This window comes from Sphaeramia orbicularis, chromosome 12, assembly GCF_902148855.1.
Source record: "Sphaeramia orbicularis chromosome 12, fSphaOr1.1, whole genome shotgun sequence".
Lineage (NCBI taxonomy): Eukaryota > Metazoa > Chordata > Actinopteri > Kurtiformes > Apogonidae > Sphaeramia > Sphaeramia orbicularis.
In genome coordinates, this window is record NC_043968.1 from 54,615,928 (window position 1) to 54,634,939 (window position 19,012).

Below are 19,012 nucleotides of genomic sequence, written 5' to 3' on the forward strand. Positions count from 1 at the left end.
GAGAGAAAAAAAAAAAAAACTACTGGAGGTTTTTTTTGTTTGTTTGTTTTTTGGTCAGAAAACAATCACCACTCACATCAGTCATGGCATCATACGTTTATGGGTAAAATCAGCCGGATGCAAAAGGGAATCATCCAGACATTCCACCTGATAACTACTTCACACTAGGAAATCTAACTGTTCATTGTTTTCTTTTATTTTTGCACAGAATCAAACATGTTTCTTAAGTTTTGAGAACTGGACCAACACTCTTTTGTTGTTGTTATATGAAGCCAAATTCAGCCATGTTTTAATGTCTGCATGGATTTAGACTGATTGTTATGATTTTTGTACTTTGCCTTATTTTGACAGTCGATCAGGTGATGGGGTTTATTTTCAGTTTTATGGTCACTGTTAACCTTTTGTTTTGTTCATTTCGGTGCTGCACAGACTGGTGAAATTAGAAGATCACAACCTGAATCGGAAGATCTGAACCTGAAGGAAACAGGAATCCACTGAAGGAGCCAGACTGACTTTCTAGGGGAGCAGTGTTCATGTTTTCCTTTACTTACAGTGGCAACAATATTTGGCATCTAATCACACAGTGTATTTGCACATAGAATGCATAAACCCCTCTGTTCTGACCAGATATATGCATTTTCAGACTCAATTTTAATTAGTTGAAATTTATTATAAATGTACAATATTGTAACGTTTAGTAACACATATTCACCATTAACTAGTGTATTATTCAAGAACAATGGCATATTGGCTCGTTATTAGTCACCATAAAGCATTTATTAAGGCCTTATTCTCCTAATATTACTGCATAATAAGTATAGATAGTAAGAACATTAAGGATCCTTGTGCATGAATTCAGATTTGAATGTATTTTACTCTTAGTCCTTTTCGAAATGTAACCATTAACTTAAGAATAGGGTGTGTTAATTGTATTAGATAAACCTAAAGTTAAGGGAACCTGAGTGGGTTATTAAATGTCAAACTACTGGTGAATTAAATAAGCAAAACCTCACTTTGTAATGAAGTACGTGTTCAGGGTTGTAAAGATATTATAAAGACATCACAGAGTGTAAGAATAGACTATAGCTATTGAGTACGATTAAGGGAGAATAACTGTTCTTGTGAGTAAAACATATTCAGGATCATGATTCATGCAGATACATGCAAAAATACAATTAATTAGGAGGCTACTGAGGATATGGCTGTGCAGAATAAGACCTTATTAAGTAATAATAATAATAATAATAATAATAATAATAATAATAATAATAATAATAATAATAATAATAATAATAGCTGTACAAAGCTACACTCATTAGAGTTGTGGGTGACAATCTATAATTTGATTCTCAAATACAGGCTGGGTAAAAAATAAATAAATAAAACATAATACAGATAAACTTCTGGTGTGTGTCATGATGTGTTGCCAGTTAAGCATCATGTTTACTTCTACGTATTGAATTTTTCTATATTTAACAATATAATCTACATCAAGGTCACTCACCTGAAATGTTATTGTCACTGCAGGTGTGTGTCTTTTTTTTTTTTTCCAGCAGCAACTGTCATTTCGTTAGCCTCTTAGCATAACCGCCTATCACAGTTATTATCGTTAACGAAAATGAATGAAATGACCAAAACTAGAATTGAAAAAACATTTTCGTTAACTGAAATAAATAAAAACTGTAATTAAAAAGAAAAAAACAGAACTAACTGAAACTGTATTGTGTGTTTACAAAACTAACTAGAACGGATAAAAACGATGGATACAATTCCCTTCATTTTTGTCTTTGTCAATGTCAGATTGATACGAAAGCGTTTTATTTCGCGCGAGCAATTTTCTCTGCTGTCACCATATGATATTTAAGGGTCCGTCACTTGTGGTTTCCAATTGTCTTCTGGTCCCCACTCTCTGGAAACATGGAGACTAAAGTCGGGAAAAAGCAGCAGAGTCCTGTCTGGGATTTATTTGAATATGACGGAGAAGGAGAGAAAAGATATAAAAAAAAAACTAAAACTAAGCATTTAGAAAATAAAGAAGACTAATAAAAACTATCAAACCTGCTCGAAAAATGAATTAAAACTAACTGAATCAGAGAAAAAAAGTCAAAATTAAGTAAAACTAAACTAGAATGAAAAATCCAAAACTATTAGAACCTCGCTGCGTATGTCATTTTTTTTCAGGTCATAGCCAATGTTGCAAAATGAAGCAGCAGAATTGGGAGAGTAAAGTTGTGCAGATATCGCAGTTTTTTAGATAATGATGCCATGAGGCTAACAACTTATATAAACTAACAAACAGGACAAGAGGATAGCATTTAGACAATAAAAGTTCTGTTAAACGGTGAATGGTGTCTATCCACTGAAATACTACAGAACTTTTATTTTGTAACGGTTAAGGAAATGTTATATCTGTAGAAAAGTGCATTGCAGTACTTTTAACATTGTGTGGCTCAGAAAACACCAATTATGACCATTTCTAAATTCTTTGTAAAGACCTGGTACATTCTGCTGATGAGAAAAATAATTATACATTATCTAACTCAGTGCGCAGCTGATACTTACTGCATTTGGCCAAAAAAAAATTTGATTTCATTGCTTCTGTTAAAAACATTGTAAAACTGGAATAACAGTGTTATTCATCGCAACATTCTGTCATAGTGAGCTTCAACAAATCAGTGTAATACAAAATGACAATGTTAGCAGTTTTTTCACCTTGTAAGGCTTATACTGAACAAAGCACATTGAGATCATAGTTGATGTACAACCTCTGAAATATACTCATAATAAAGTACTCTATTACAATAATAATAATAATAATAATAATAATAATAATAATAATAATAATAATAATAAAGTAATCTTAAGTATTTGCTATTAACAAATCAATGGTGAATATGTGTACCTTAATATAAAGCTATTTTCTTTGGGGTTTATAGCCTTTACTTTCCACAAACATTTTAGCATTGATTTATTATTGACACAGTATAAAAATGTGCAAATCAAAGTTTTAGTCAGTTTCTTTTTTCTTTTAAACAGAAAGTCTTAGATGGTTGTCTTCCCAAAAACAAACAGACCCTGAAGTAAAGTGCAAACACTGAACACAACCGCTCTGGCTGGTTCACAAAGACTGATGAACGGAGCTGAAGATGCAGATGCGTTTAGTCTCTAAACTGTTTGAGTGTCTATGATGTGTGTTTTTGCAAAGGCCAAACTGCCCCCGGAGACACACCGCCGTCCTACCACCCTGTGCGGGGGAACCAATGGGAGGCCTCCGTGCTTCTAGAACAAGGAGGGGATTTTAGTCGCTGTTTATGTAGTGGATAAAAACCCATTGCATGTGGCTATTAATATTTTCAACTCCTGTCAGTACATCCTCAAAAAAAAAAAAGTACTTAATCGTGTACATTTTTTTGAATGGTTGAGTATTTCCAAATGAGGTCTATCATGAAATAAATATTTCTCTTTTGATTTAAGTTTGAGACTGATTTGAGTCTGTGTCTTTAATATTTTCAGCTGGAAATGTATCAAAAATATCTGCTACTTTCCACTATTTTTCATTCAACAGCAACATAAAGTCTGTTATGTTTTAAACCCTTTCATGCATGAAAACCTTAATCAAGATTTTTCCAGAGTGTTTTTATTCATCTGTACGCACAAAAAAATGTGATTGAATTTTTTTTTTTTTTTTTTTTAATGAACCTATTTTTCATGGTGCTACAAAAATGCCCACTCAGCTGAACACCGTTGGTTTAATTTTTGAAGCAAAGAAACACACATTTACTGACATACTATGTGAAAACTACAAAATGAAAGCATTTTTAAACTCCTGAGACCCAGCAATGCATTTTTGTCCCCTGTAGGGGACAAAAGTTTGACAGTTTTACTTGCTGTCCATTGCAAAGGACATTCCGTTAAAAAAAAAAAAAAAAAAAAAAAAAAACATATATATATATATATATATATATATATATATATATATATATATATATATATATATATATATATATATATATATATATATATATATATATATATAAAATTTAAAATGTATCTGAAGAAAAAAAAAGAAAAACTGTTGCATTATGCGGTTTCTAATCAAGACAATTGTTTAATGGAAAAAAGCTAAAATTTTCATTTTCCTGGGTCTCAGGAGGTTAATGCTGCTAATTTGATGTTCTCTCACATTTGAACATACTATAATACTAGTTATTACTCACTAAGATAATATGACAAAAAATATTTTTTGGTTAAAAACAAAACCCCTCTGTAAATTAGTCTTATAATAATTAGCAATTGATTTAGATAAAAGAACAGGAAAGTTACAGTAATGGTATGAATGTCAGTGTATGGAATGATGTATAAGCATCCACTGTGTTGGTTGATATGCAAATAAAACAATAAAACCCATGAATATACAAGAGAACAGCTGTAGAATAACTGTCCACTGGAGTGACCACTATGCATGAAAGGGTCAATGCACTGTTTAACCCTTTATAGGACACTCACTGAAATAGTCTGAAATTCAACATTTCAACCTAAGTGTGTTATCGGACATCATCATCATCATCATCATCATCTACCGCCTCGTTGGTTGCTGTGATAACAGTCTCCCTCCTCTTGCCATAAAAGAAAACTGACAAAAATCACTCATATTCACTATTTACAGCTTCAAAATGTCTATTAAATCTTTCTGAATATTGTTATAAAACCAAACATGCTTCTGGACATCACTTAGGCATGGGATTGGCTCCATATTTAACCCTTTCATGCATAGTGGTCACTATGGTGGACAGATATTCTCCAACTATTCTTATATTCATGGGTTTAGTTGTTTTAATTCCATGTCCTCCTGAGACCCAGCAAGGCATTTTTGTCCTCTGTAGGGGACTGAACTTTGCAATGAACAGCATTTTTTTTTATTTTTTTTATTAAAATTGTCAAAGGACATTCCATTAAAAATAAATAAATGAAAATAATTTTAAAAAATGTATCTGAAAAAACTTGCATTTTGCAGTTTCCAATCAAGATGACTGTTTAATGTAAAAAAGCTAAAGATTTTCACTTTACTGGATCTCAAGAGGATATCAACCAACACAGTGGACGCTCATGCATCATCTACACTGATAATCAGACCATTACTTTAACAGCTAATTTTTTCAAACAAAGTTTTTTTTGTTGTTGTTTTTTATGTATTGTCTCCATGAAATGAGTAAGAACTAGTATTAAAGTATGATAAAATGTGAGAAAACATCAGATTAGCTGCATTAAAAATGTTTTTATTTGATAGTTTTCTCACAGTATATCCCTTTATGGTGATGGGTTTTCAATATACAGTTTGTGTCTTTGCTTCAAAAATTTAACACATGGTATCCAGCTGAGTGGACATTTTTGTAACTCCATGAAAAATAGATTCATGAAAAAATTCAATTGCATTGTTTTTTTCATGCCTAAATAGGAATAAAAGCACTCAAGAAAAAAAAAAAAAAAAAATCTTGATTAAGGTTCTCATAATTCATGCATGAAAGGGTTAATGTTTGAGGAAATTACTAAAAACAGTCACTTGCTGGATAAAGGGTTAATTCCACCATCAGAAAAAGTCATTCAGTACAGAATCAGTCTTGCACACTGAGTCCAGTATTTAATCAACTATTTGCAAAAGAAAATACATACAATATTTTTGTCACTGCACTGAAGATGGATCAGCATTAAAACAAAGTGTGAACACTGTCACAGCCATGTAAGACTAAACCAGAGGAACCTGTCTAGGAGCTGTCCTCCCTCTGCGTCCTCGCCCACATGAATATTATTATCTGACCTGTTGAAAGGAGGCGATATGACATGAAATGATACTGTGCAGGTGTTCAAATGCAGTCTGATTGGTCGAACAAGTTTGACAGATGTAAAAATACACAGAAACTTGAGCTTGTTCTGAAAACTTTAAGGACAGTTCATGAAAGTTCAGTGTGTAGTCGGTGTGTAAACGTGATGACACATCATGAGCTTGTACAGTTTGGGAGAAAAATTACTGGGTGAGCCGTGTACCTTTACAACGCATCACAAAAAAACACTGCATTATGTAATAGCTCAAACTTTTTCACTCCCCATTTGGACTTGGATTAATGTGTTTCAGGTCTTTAACCCTTTAAGAAATAAGAAACTACTCTTACATCACTTAAACTACCATCAGTTTGTAAAGAGTATAATTTTTAACAATACCTCATTAGATACTGTAGTGATTATTGCTCAATGCAGGACTTTAGCGACTGCGAATGTTGTTAAATACACTGAAACTTTCTAGTGGTGTGTTTGAGGGTTCTGTCATAAAACCACTAGAGGGATCCAACCTGTTAGAAATTAAACCCTGAGTGAGATTTTCATTTTAGAAACACTGGACAAAAAAAATCATACTTGTATTTATAATAAGATTAGTGTCGACTATAACACCAGTTTCATTATATTCAGTAGCTGGGATGTTTCATTTAACTTCCAAAACTTTTGCAGTTTGACACCCAAAACACAAATTTTATGCATTTTCAAAACCCCAGCTCACAAAACACATCATGATTTACTATAAAGATCTACATTAATAAAACTAAGCAACTGGTAAGGAACCAAAACATGACTATATATTGTACATATGATAATGTGCAAAAGTCCTTGTCCAACATTAGGTTTGTTGGTTTAGTAAAGTTCACACATATGCATCTCTAAGTCTCTGTATTTAGATCCAATCTGGATATATGTAAAGCATGTACAGCAGGAAAAACAAACATTTAAGGGGAAAAAAACATCTTGGCTAAAATTTACTTAGAGGGTCAAATGAGTGGCCGTTTTTGTCAAAAAAAAAAAAGTTGTAAGAAATGCATAGAACTGTGTTGAAATAATGCTAATACATTTGTGCACAGACTACTGATATTATTTGACAGTGGGAGCTATATTTTCAGAGATATTGGATTTTGAATAGCACGTGTATGTGAAAACTTTCGGTGGTGGACGGACGTGACATTACCCATGATGATCTGGTCAGTACCAGTACTTTATTAGTAATAAACTTATATACTTACTATTGCTAATTATCCTCTTATTCATAAATGTTAGTATTGTGGATCTAAAACAATAACAGCTGACACAAAAACACAAAATGTGGCAGTGGACGGATGTGACATGGTTGTTACAGATCCCATCATACTGATGCTCGGCAGCCATGTCACCGTTTCCACTAATGATCCCTGTACAAAAACTAGTATCAGAATTATTTATTGTATAGTTTATCATCATACTATACAGTAAATAATATAGAATTGTTATTATTAGAAAATTGTTGATTTCAAAAGTGACGTGTGACATTCTTCATGTATGTACTGGCGTAACATAAGCAGGATGGATCAGCACCATACTCCATATTACGACCTGTAAAAATAAAACGTGATATGTAGTATATAATCTTATAAGATACGTTGGGGAATCTAAAAGAATAGAATATTTGTTTTTCAGGTAAATTCAGTTAAAATATAACTTGGCCATTTGTGACATAAAAATATAGTATTATGAAATTGTACATTTTTGACCTGAAAACATAGTTCATATGACCATCAACATGTTGCAACAGAACTGAAATCCTGTAAATTTGCAGAACTTGCATTTACCAACACAAAGTTCCTTTGGGGATTCACTTAGATTGATTTCTTATGCACAAAGACATATAAGACCTCTAAGCAAATTTTAGCCGATCTATAAACCAAAGTGGTCGTATTTAGTGTGACCTCCCTTTGCACATAATATGTCTTTAATCCTTTTGTTCAGACAATATGAGATTTACTGCATTAATTTCCTGATATTTTTACACCAGGTTTCATTCAACACATGCCAGATGTTTCTAATTGTTCGTGCTGCTTCTTGTCATGGGGTCAGGGGTCACGCTAAACTAACTGTAGCCTCTGAAACCCAGTTGCTCCCATTACCTGAGGCAGCTACACAACGCTTGTAGCAATAGACACTAAAAGCTCAACAAAACCAACTGTTAGACAACAGAACACAATCCAGACAACAAGCATTTAAATGAACAAATATCTAAACAAGCTAACAGTCCGAAACCAGTGTTTGTCATGAATAATTTAATAAAACAGACCAATGTGCCAAACTTTGTAGCGCTAAACTAACACTAAGCAGATTCAGCAGTTAAAGTATTATTTCTACCAATAAAACTCACTAAAGGGGACAAAGAAGAGCAAAAATAAAGGTTGCATGATGAAGCCATGATCAGACATGTCATCTTACTTTTGCTGTTTTCTGATTATGACTTGGTTTAAAGGAATGAAGTTTCTGCTATCAGCTAATACATGACTGTTACACTGAAATGATTCCCACTGGAAACAAATAGCCCCAGATTTAACAGGTCCTTTACAACCCAATTACTTTAGTTTTTGTGTGTTTTATCTGAATGAAAGACAATGAGAAATGAATGTATGGTCATTTGAAATTGCTGAATATAAAGTAAAAAATTCCGCTTGTTTAGATAGATAGATAGATAGATAGATAGATAGATAGATAGATAGATAGATAGATAGATAGATAGATAGATAGATAGATAGATAGATAGATAGATAGATAGATAGATAGATAGATAGATAGATAGATAGATAGATAGATAGATAGATAGATAGATAGATAGATAGATAGATAGATAGATAGATAGATAGATAGATAGATAGATAGATAGATAGATAGATAGATAGATAGATAGATAGATAGATAGATGTTTTTTGACAGATAAAGTGTTGACATGATCAAAAACACCCATATTACCTTCAATGATAACTCACTGGCCATTTTCTCAATATCAAGTTTGCAGAGTGGGGTCTTGGTAAGAACGGTCCCAGAGAATGGATTTTCTAAGAACGCAAATCTCTAATTGAAACAGCTGTGTAGCCTACTTGTGAACTTTATTTCTATTATCAGTTCCCTAACACATTTCTCTCAAATCATCACAGTGTCACTCAATTTGATTTCAACACATTTGTACAACTACTTACATGTCATTTATACATTTTGTATATTTTTCAAAACGGAAATAAATGTTGTTGAATTCCATATTATGATAATAAAAACATTTCTTACTATTCTGCCTCTTGCTCGTGTTCTAACATTATATCCCATCACCTGGTGACAGTCATCTACTCAATTCAACATTTCTGAATCTAGTTATGACAGAAGCTGCCATATAATCGAGAGTAACACGATGTGCATCTTGGATTATTTGCTGGCCAAGTCTACACGAGCCACCAATCGGTGCATCCTTGGTTTGAGCTAGGAGATAAGAATATCTGGGTATTCCATGTGTTCTTGGTTTATGCAAACTTTCAAATGGATCAGTATTTGGACCACAACTGATGATGTTTCACGAGAACGCAAGAACAGTCAAGAACATTGATAAATAGCCACTGCTCCTTATGTGTGCTATGTGCTAATTGCTTATGTTAATGCTAAGTACTGTATATATAATATGGGTAAAATGCAGATGGAACTCTCCTACAGGAATAATAAAGAGAGTTGTTTATTACATAATGCAGTGTATTATTCTATTTTTATCAGAAAAGTACGAAAGCAACATGTAGTAACCACTATTATATGAAAAACTATGAAGTAATATTATGTACTAATTCAAGCTGTGTGGTGTATTAGTACAAAATGAGGTGAAAATGTATTGTATTTTGTCAAGTTCCTACACAGCAGTGTTTTTCCAGAATGTATTGTCAGAGGCAGTTTCATAACTGAAATAAAAATGGTAAATATTATATGTAGTAAGTTGAGGATATAAGATCCACTGTGTGTCATCCTGAGGCACTTTTATTGGACAGTGTTATAAATTCATCACACGGCTTTGAAACTCAGTTGGAGCTTAATCAGAGAAAATCACATTGTGCTCGGTGCTCACTGTTCCAGATTCTCAGTTTCCTCAGTCCAAACTGCCATCAGGCGCCAAACTCTCCTCACACTGCATACCCGTCCTTGCTGTTGTATTTGACCGGTGTATATATGTGGCTGCAGGTGGTGGATGGCGTGCGAGCGTGTCCTTCATCCAAACAGCTCGCCTCGGTCTCGCCTACGTGGCTGTAGGTGACCTGTGGGTGTCGACCGCTGCTTCGGTTGGTTCGCCGACTGACCGGGCGGCTCTCAGGAGGCGGAACGTCCTCTCTGTTTGACATCACAGCAGAGGAGAAGGAAAACAATGAGCATGTTAGAGGATTTGTCCACCCTTAGAGATATTTCAGCTCAGTTGTTTTTACTCCGGGAGTAACAACTTGATTCTATTTCATGGTAAAAGTGGTTTAGAAGGGAAGCAGACATACACTGTGTTCATAACATGAGCTTTACATTCATTTTCTTAATTTTAATCTGTAGTGGGGCTGATAATATTCATTCTGTTTTTACCCAGACTAGCTTTGTTTTACTGTTAACAGATACTTTATATTTTTGACCATGTCTTTAAATTTTCATGAATCCTAAATTTGCTCTAATTATATCCCACATTTATTCTCTCTGGTAATCTCAGGCACAGGTGCATTAAATTTACAACAGAGAGTATGAATAACACTTTTATAGCAGTTTGATAATTTGTCATTTTTCACAAAATTAAATTATTATTTTCACAATTGCATATGTAAAAAGTTGCTTATTCCTGACAGAAAATGTATTACGTTTGCTCTGTTTTGTACATTGATACATTTAGATCTACAGTACAGTACAAATTTAAGACAACAAATATGTAGTACTACACAACACAAGCCATGTGTGAAAATGTATACAATCAATTATTTAAAGGAGTGATATTTTGCCTTTTTTAAATGGAATTATGCATTTTAAAACACTTCCCTGTGGTCTACATAAGCTGTAAATGCTATACTTGGGTCTGAATTCTTCATTAATTCAACTCCACAGGTCCATCTTCAACCCTATTTCTGAGTAATGACACCAGAAAGGTGGTTTTGAGCGCTGGCCCTTTAAATGCACATGAGACACTTCATGCCCCACCCCCTCCAGGTTGTTGGCTGTGCTGCTCTGTCGCATTCAGCCACTTGCGTTTGTTAATACAGCTGAACGTTTAAGGTAATCAGCTCGAAGTTTGGACATATTTTCAGTATGGACTACAACCGCTACTGCTGATAAACATTTATGTCGTACTCGGACAAATGTTCGTCGGAAGTCTTGACCTTATATGTGCAAATGTCATGATGTAACTAGTTCTAGAAGTAACAAATTAAGCAGGGAGTCAAACGGGTTGTAGGAATAAACTTGATTTTTTCCAAAATCAATATGAAATATCTTTGCAGCACCTGGAGGGTTCAAAGTCAAACTTTTTGAACTATTAGGGTCCAAATAGACAAATAAATGTACCAAAGACTAATAAAAGTGGGTTTAGCAAAATATGACCCCTTTAAGACATGCCCAATATTTTCTGCAAGATGCTAAAAACATAGGAAATACTCCAATTCAGACCTGCCATTGAAAGATCTGGCACTTTTTTGAGGCTTTTATGCAAAAGCTTGTGTCCCGTCTCCTGTGTCCTCCTCCTGTGTCCAAGATAACCAGTTTTGAAGAGCACAGTATGTAGCCTTACCACTCAGTTATCAGAGGGCAATGACAAATGTTGGAATAAAGGGTCAAATAAACTTGAAACCCTTCAAGGAACATTTAGATGGACTTTAGTAATCATCTACGACAGTTTTTAACAATATTTGATGACATGTCTAAAATGACCATTTTTGGAGCGCATATAGCCTTAGCAGTTGGCCACCAGAGGGCGCAGATGATTGTTGGAATAAAGGGTAGAAACAACGTGAAACACCTTAGGGAATGGTAAGATAGACCGTAGTAATTATCTGGAATACTTTTTAACCATATTTGATAATATGTCCAAAATGACCATTTTTGGAACACCTAGTACATCCTAATCCCTCAGCCCCCAGAGGGCACTGATAAATATTGGAATAAAGGGTTGAAAACAACTTGAAACACTTCACAGAACGATAGAACAAAATAATTACCTAGAACACTTAACCATATTTGATGATGTGCATAAAATGACAGGGTAGAAACACCTTGAAACGTGTCAAGGAAGTTTTAAATTGACCTCAGGAATTATCTAAATATCTGATATTAGATGATGTGTTCAGAATGACTATTTTTGACACATACATACAGGGTGTCCCATAAGTCTCCATACATAGGAGACATAATACATTCCATACATATATGGTTCTAACATGTATTTCTTTATATTTCTTCTTTATAGTTCTTCAGCAGTGGAGGACACGCATTGTAATGTGTTCCCGACAAAATGGCAGTCATATAGAGCATATTATATAAATAAAAATGGTTTATGTCAAGAAACGTTTATTTTTCCTATGTATGGAGACTTTATGGGACACCCTGTAGTATAGCTGTATTACTTGACCACCAGAGGGCACTGATGAATAGTAGATTAAAGGGTTTAACACAACTTGTGGTATCATGGACAAGTTTTTTGGCAAGAACTCATCCAAGAGCTTCTCAGGTTCCATCTAAATACCAAACATGAAGGAGACTGGAGGATTTGATGAAGAGTAATTATGATGACACTGATGCACAGACGGAAACACACATGGACACAGTAAGGTACAACAATACCCCTGTGCCCGATGGCTGTGGGATAAAAACTGACCGATCAGACTCTGCATCCCATAAACTGCTAGTAGATTTGTTTCTGGATCTGTACTCAAGTCAGAATCAAAAGACCCATGTATGTTTTGATGTCTGTTTGGATCACCTCCTTCTAATAGCCTTTTTAAAATCCATTTCTTTGGATATATGTGCCACGATACTGCCGTCCAATGAACTGTGAGCAAGGCCTAAGAAAATCCTTACATACCAAAGCTACGATAAAAGTTCAGTATTATTGGAAGCGCAGTCAAATTGTTTGTGAGAATGGCCAACAGGTGTTTCTGTGGAAGAGATAATCTTCTGGGCAAAGGTTCCTGTAGTGCAGTGGTTCCCAACCTTTTTTGGCTCGTGACCCCATTTTAACATCAAATTTCTGGTGACCCCAGACATTCAAAATGGAGACTTTTTTTTTGTTAAAATTAATTTGTTTTTGATCATTTTTCGTCAGTCATCGTTTTTGATTTGTTTGCTATACTATGTTGCAAATAAACGTTAATTTTAGATGACATTTAGTCAATATAATGTATATTATTATGGACGGAGGCAGAAAAGCCAGGTGTAGATTACTGCACAAAGTGAGAATTTTATTTTCCTTGGTCAGGATATGTACAGTCAGCCCAGTTTGGATTTACAAGGCTGACAATTAATACTGAACAAACAATAACTCAAACTATGAATTATGAAAGAGCTGCAGCATCTGAAACTGACCACAATGAACATTTGACAGATAAACAGTACCACAGTGCTTCAGTTTCAGCTTCAGTTTGTCATGTCTTTTATGGATCGTGATTGTCTCAACTCACCAATTATTTTATTAGTAAGATGTTTTGTGTTTTTTTGGGTTTTTTTTATCAATTACTAAAAATTTCAGGTAACCCCATTTGAATTCCAGGCGACCCACGTGGAGTCCTGACCCCAAGGTTGAAAAACACTGCTATAGTGGTTTCTATAGAACCCAAGGTGTGTGTGTGTCCATTTGACAAACGAGGATGTACCTCAGCTCAGTTTTTTACACTACTTGTAGCCTCCCCTATTCATTTCTAAAGACTCATGCAAGAGTGTATAGAAGCTGAATGAAACACACAAAATTTTATGCAAATGAATGTAATTTATGTTGTGTGTTAAAATCCTCTTTGTGGACAAAGTTATGGAATCTTATAGGTCAGTCTGATCCAATTAACAACATTTTTCAGGGGTAATACTTTTAAATCGGTCAAATTGGACCGGTGTAACAGGCCAAAGTTAACCCTGGGTATATTCTGGTCGGGGGAACTCTTTAGCCTGTTACACCTGTACACAACTTGAGGATTAACTAAATACTGTTTTATAATTTTAATTCTCAGTTGTATTTCTGTCATCTGTCTTTCTTTAATACATTAATGATATCTTATTCTTGATTCACTCGATCAGTTTCCGTTTGTCTTCTAGAAAAGTAACTATGAAACAGTACTGTATTCAGCGGGTTTCTGTCTGCAGTTTTATTCTTTTATGCTGATATTCATACTCATTGTGCTTGTATCTGAAATAAAATGTGCTTTATAAATAAAAGTTTTGCTTAAACTGAAATGTGAATGAATCGACCTTCAGTTGTTTGTAAGGATTTTGTGACAGGGATAAATAAGGCTTTCAACACAATTTTGTTTTTGTTCAGTTTGAACTTGGTAAAATGATCATTGCCTTGTTTGTCCTTGACCAATACAAACTTGACTAAAATGCTTGTCATGCGGTATTTGTGAAAGCAGATTATGCCTCTGCTCCTGCTCTCCCTCTCTCCTTCCACTGCTTCTTTTCTACTGAAGGATAAACTTCAATCTGGTGTTGATTTCAACTGGCAAACACAGACAAGAATCGCACAGTTACAATCTCCTCTCATCTGCACCGCTGCCAACACTTGGGAGCTGCTTTGCATTCTGCGTTTATGTCAACTTTGCAGTGTTCGCTGGGATCAGCTCAAGTGTCAGAGAGTCTGATCGCTTTTTGGCATTTTATGCTCCTGTTCAGGCCAAGGAGTCTTATTTCTGCTGCTTAAATGACTAGATTTACTTTTGTTAAAATCAGAGGAAATACATTTTTGAGATTTGGGTTTGCTCTGATTGAATGAAACATCTATTGGTTGGATCTGTTATTCTGCACATAGAAAAATACAGCCTCTCTTTTCCTCATAGTATTGTTGTGTAGAGGAATTATATTAGTGCAATTCATTCCATCTCATATTTTTCTGTTTTATTTTATTTTTAATATTTGCCTTTTACAGTTAGTTTGTTAATGTTGTATCTAATAAAATTCCACAAACAATACATGCACCTAGGGGATTTGGGGATTGATTTGACCACGAGATGTTGATCAGTGGCCCTGTATCTTACTGGCTTGTTCTATCAAGAATCAATAATAACTTGAATGCACAAGGTTCTCAGGTTCTGCAGTTGTGTTAGTATAACGCAACAAGTTAAATTCAGGTCCATGTATGACTTTGCATCAGTGCTAAGTGGTAACTATACTGATATCTCTAACAATTTCTATTTTATAAGCTATCAAAGTATGGCCCATTAGAGGTAAAGGCAATGTTTTAATATTTTAAAAAAAAAATATCATAAAAATGTCAAAAATCTAAATTTCTCCTGACTGTAGAAACTCCATTAAAAAAAAAAAAATGAAAAGAATCCACCCTGTAGTTTTAGAGAAGAAGATTGTTGAAAAATAGAAAGTGGTGACCTTGAGTTTGACCCTTCAAGGTCACTCAGGGTCAAAAGTCATGGACCCAAATGAAAGTCCATATACGACTTCCTATCAGTGCTCAATAGTAACTATACTGATATCTCTACAGGGTTTCCACAGGTGATTAAAAAGCATTAAAAGTCATTAGATAGATTGTGAAAATAAAGGCCTTAAATGCCATTAAAAAGCATTAAATTCGATGTCCAGTGGCCTTAAAAAATTTAATATACTTAATGGAGGAAAAAAAACCCAATGTTATTCACAATTTATTTTGATTATATAAACATTTAATAATTTTGATTGAAAGTATAGTGTGATGATTGACAGGCGGAACCCTTAAATTGGCTATTGTTTATGGCTGATGCACAAAGTCACGATGTTTGGAATGTAACATGCTGTAAGCGTGCTCATGCTGTGGCGAAAGTGTGGAGGGAATATTAGCAAATATCGGAAAAAATGGGAAAATGCAAGTTTTAGCAGAATTGACTGGAGGAGGGACTATTCAGAACCTGGTTCAAGCCTGTCAAAGGAAACCATCATGTAAATGTAAAACTATCTGCAGTTGGACACAGGCATTAAATTTGTTTAAAGTGGCATTAAAAAACATTAATTTAGAATTGCTGATACCTGGTTTAACCATTTCCATGTTTTAAGTCATCAAAATATGGTCCATTACAGGTAAATAGGCAAATTTTTAATATTTGCCAAATTCTTCAAAAATCAAAATCTCAAAACTGTGCACAGACTTCGTAGACATCGTCCAAATCCAACCTGTAGTTTCGTCAGAGATGATGTTTAAAGAAATTGCTAACAAAGACTATATCAGACAGTGCTGTCACAATGGCTCATTGGCTGGTGAACTAACCAGTCCAGTTTAACTTCGAAAAATTACTAAGAACCATCCTGTACACCTTGTTTCTAAACTCTTGCTGATGCTCTTTTGTCACACATCACTAACACTTTTGTTCACCCTGAATCTCATCTTCACCTCCAATCCAACCTGTGCATTGCTCTTAACAGTCGATCTTAAATACTTATCACACAGGTTGCAAAATTTTACCACATATGTGCATGACGGTCACTATAAGAAGGTTTTTCTCTGAGCCATTCATTGTTGGATGTTGGTGTTAACGTTCTGGCTCCTTAACCCATAAAGACCCAAACATCCAAATGTCCAAAGTCTGATCTAAACTGTTTTATACCTGTTGATCCATTAATCCTATCAATCCATGTAAAGAACTGGTGTAAAATACAGTTTGTCATCTTTTCATGGTCATCAGATATGACCCATTTGCACTGCATGAAAAGCGGGGTTTTTGTCAGTTAACGTCACTGTAAATTGCTTTGGAACTTCAAATTAACACCTATTAGTGGGAATTTACAGTCAGCACCGAAAATTCTCTCCAACTGCCGGGAATTGCTGTGACATGAGCATACAGTGCAGGCCAAAAGTTTGGACACACCTTCTAATTTTCTTTATTTTCATGACTATTTACATTGTAGATTCTCACTGAAGGCATCAAAACTATGAATGAACACATGTGGAATTATGTACTTAACAAAAAAGTGTGAAATAACTGAAAACATATCTTATATTCTAGTTTCTTCAAAGAAGCCACCCTTAGCTCTGATGACTGCCTTGTACACCCTTGGCATTCTCTTGATGAGCATCAAGAGGTAGTCACCTGAAATGGTTTTCACTTCATAGCTGTGCCTTGTCAGGGTTACTTAGTGGAATTTCTTGCCTTATTGATGGGGTTGGGACCATCAGTTGTGTTGTGCAGAAGTCAGGTTGATGCACAGCTGACAGCCCTATTGGACAACTGTTAGAATGCATATTATGGCGAGAACCAATCAGCTAAGTAAAGACAAACGAGTGGCCATCATTACTTTAAGAAATGAAGGTCAGTCAGTCTAGAAAATTTCAAAAACTTTGAATGTGTCCCCAAGTGCAGTCGCAAAAACCATCAAGCGCTCCAACGAAACTGGCTCATATGAGGACCGCCCCAGGAAAGGAAGACCAAGAGTCACCTCTGATGCTGAAGATAAGTTCATCTGAGTCACCAGCCTCAGAAATCGCAAATTAACAGCAGCTCAGATTAGAGACCAGATGAATACCACACAGAGCTCTAGCAGCAGACACATCTCTACAACAACTGTTAAGAGGAGACTGCGTGAATCAGGCCTTCATGGTCAAATAGCTGCTAGGAAACCACTGCTCAGGAGAGGCAACAAACAAGAGATTTATTTGGGCCAAGAAACCCAAGGAATGGACATTAGACCAGTGGAAATCTGTGCTTTGGTCTGATGAGTCCAAATTTGAGATCTTTGGATCCAACCGCCGTGTCTTTGTGCGACGCAGAAAAGGTGAACGGATGGATGCTACATGCCTGGTTCCCACCGTGAAGCATGGAGGGGGAGGTGTGATGGTGTGGGGGTGCTTTGCTGGTGACGCTGTTGGGGATTTATTCAAGATTGAAGGCAACCTGAATCAGCATGGCTACCACAGCATCCTGAAGTGACATGCCATTCCATCCGGTTTGCGTTTAGTTGGACCATCATTTATGTTTCAACAGGACAATGACCCCAAACACACCTCCAGGCTGTGTGAGGAATATTTGACCAAGAAGGAGAGTGATGGAGTGCTGCGCCAGATGACCTGGCCTCCACAGTCACCGGACCTGAACCCAATCGAGATGGTTTGGGGTGAGCTGGACCGCAGAGTGAAGGCAAAAGAGCCAACAAGTGCTAAGCATCTCTGGGAACTTCTTCAAGACTGTTAGGAAACCATTTCAGGTGACTACCTCTTGATGCTCATCAAGAGAATGGCAAGGGTGTGCAAGGCAGTCATCAGAGCTAAGGGTGGCTACTTTGAAGAAACTAGAATATAAGAGATGTTTTCAGTTATTTCACACTTTTTTGTTAAGTACATAATTCCACATGTGTTCATTCATAGTTTTGATGCCTTCAGTGAGAATCTACAATGTAAATAGTCATGAAAATAAAGAAAATGCAAAGAATGAGAAGGTGTGTCCAAACTTTTGGCCTGTACTGTATATAAGTACAGTATGTTTACCAAACCATTTCATTTCAGACCGCAGTATTTGAAATTATAAACTTCGTTTTTACAATGGCCGGATGTCGTCTTTCGTTTACTCCGCAAACTCCTTTGCGTGGACTGGGTGACGTGCCTGAGCAGACAATGACACAACTTTCTCAAAATCCAAATCAAGACTTTGAAATGAAAACACTGTCCACTATTAGTGGGCTGTCTGTCACATCCCTGTCTGCTCTGCTGCCTCTCTCTCTCTCTCTCACACACTCTCACCTCCCAATCAGTTAACTCCGTTCACCTGTGAGCACAGCTGAACCTCATCAGGCTGGGCATATATATTCATCCCTCTGCCCTCTGTTCTTTGTCAGATTGTTCTCTACCTTTGTGTGTGACTATCCAGCATTTTTCCTGCCTGAACCTTTGATCCTGATGTCTCTGACCTGCCCTGCTTGCTGACTGGATATCCACCTGCCTGTGTCTGACCACATCTCCCTGCCTGCTCCCCGGTTAACTGACATGCCTTCTGTCCCTGACTACGTCTCC

General features: G+C 35.6%; 1 protein-coding gene across 1 annotated transcript in view; it reads right to left on the bottom strand.

Moving 5' to 3' along the window:
- Positions 1-9,989: 9,989 nt before the first annotated feature.
- vsig8a (V-set and immunoglobulin domain containing 8a) overlaps positions 9,990-19,012 on the bottom strand; it is a 77,662-nt gene continuing 68,639 nt past the window's right edge. The window contains exon 7 of the mRNA XM_030148357.1: positions 9,990-10,194. Within this exon, the coding sequence (XP_030004217.1) occupies positions 9,990-10,194 (205 nt within the window). The remainder of the gene's footprint in view (positions 10,195-19,012) is intronic.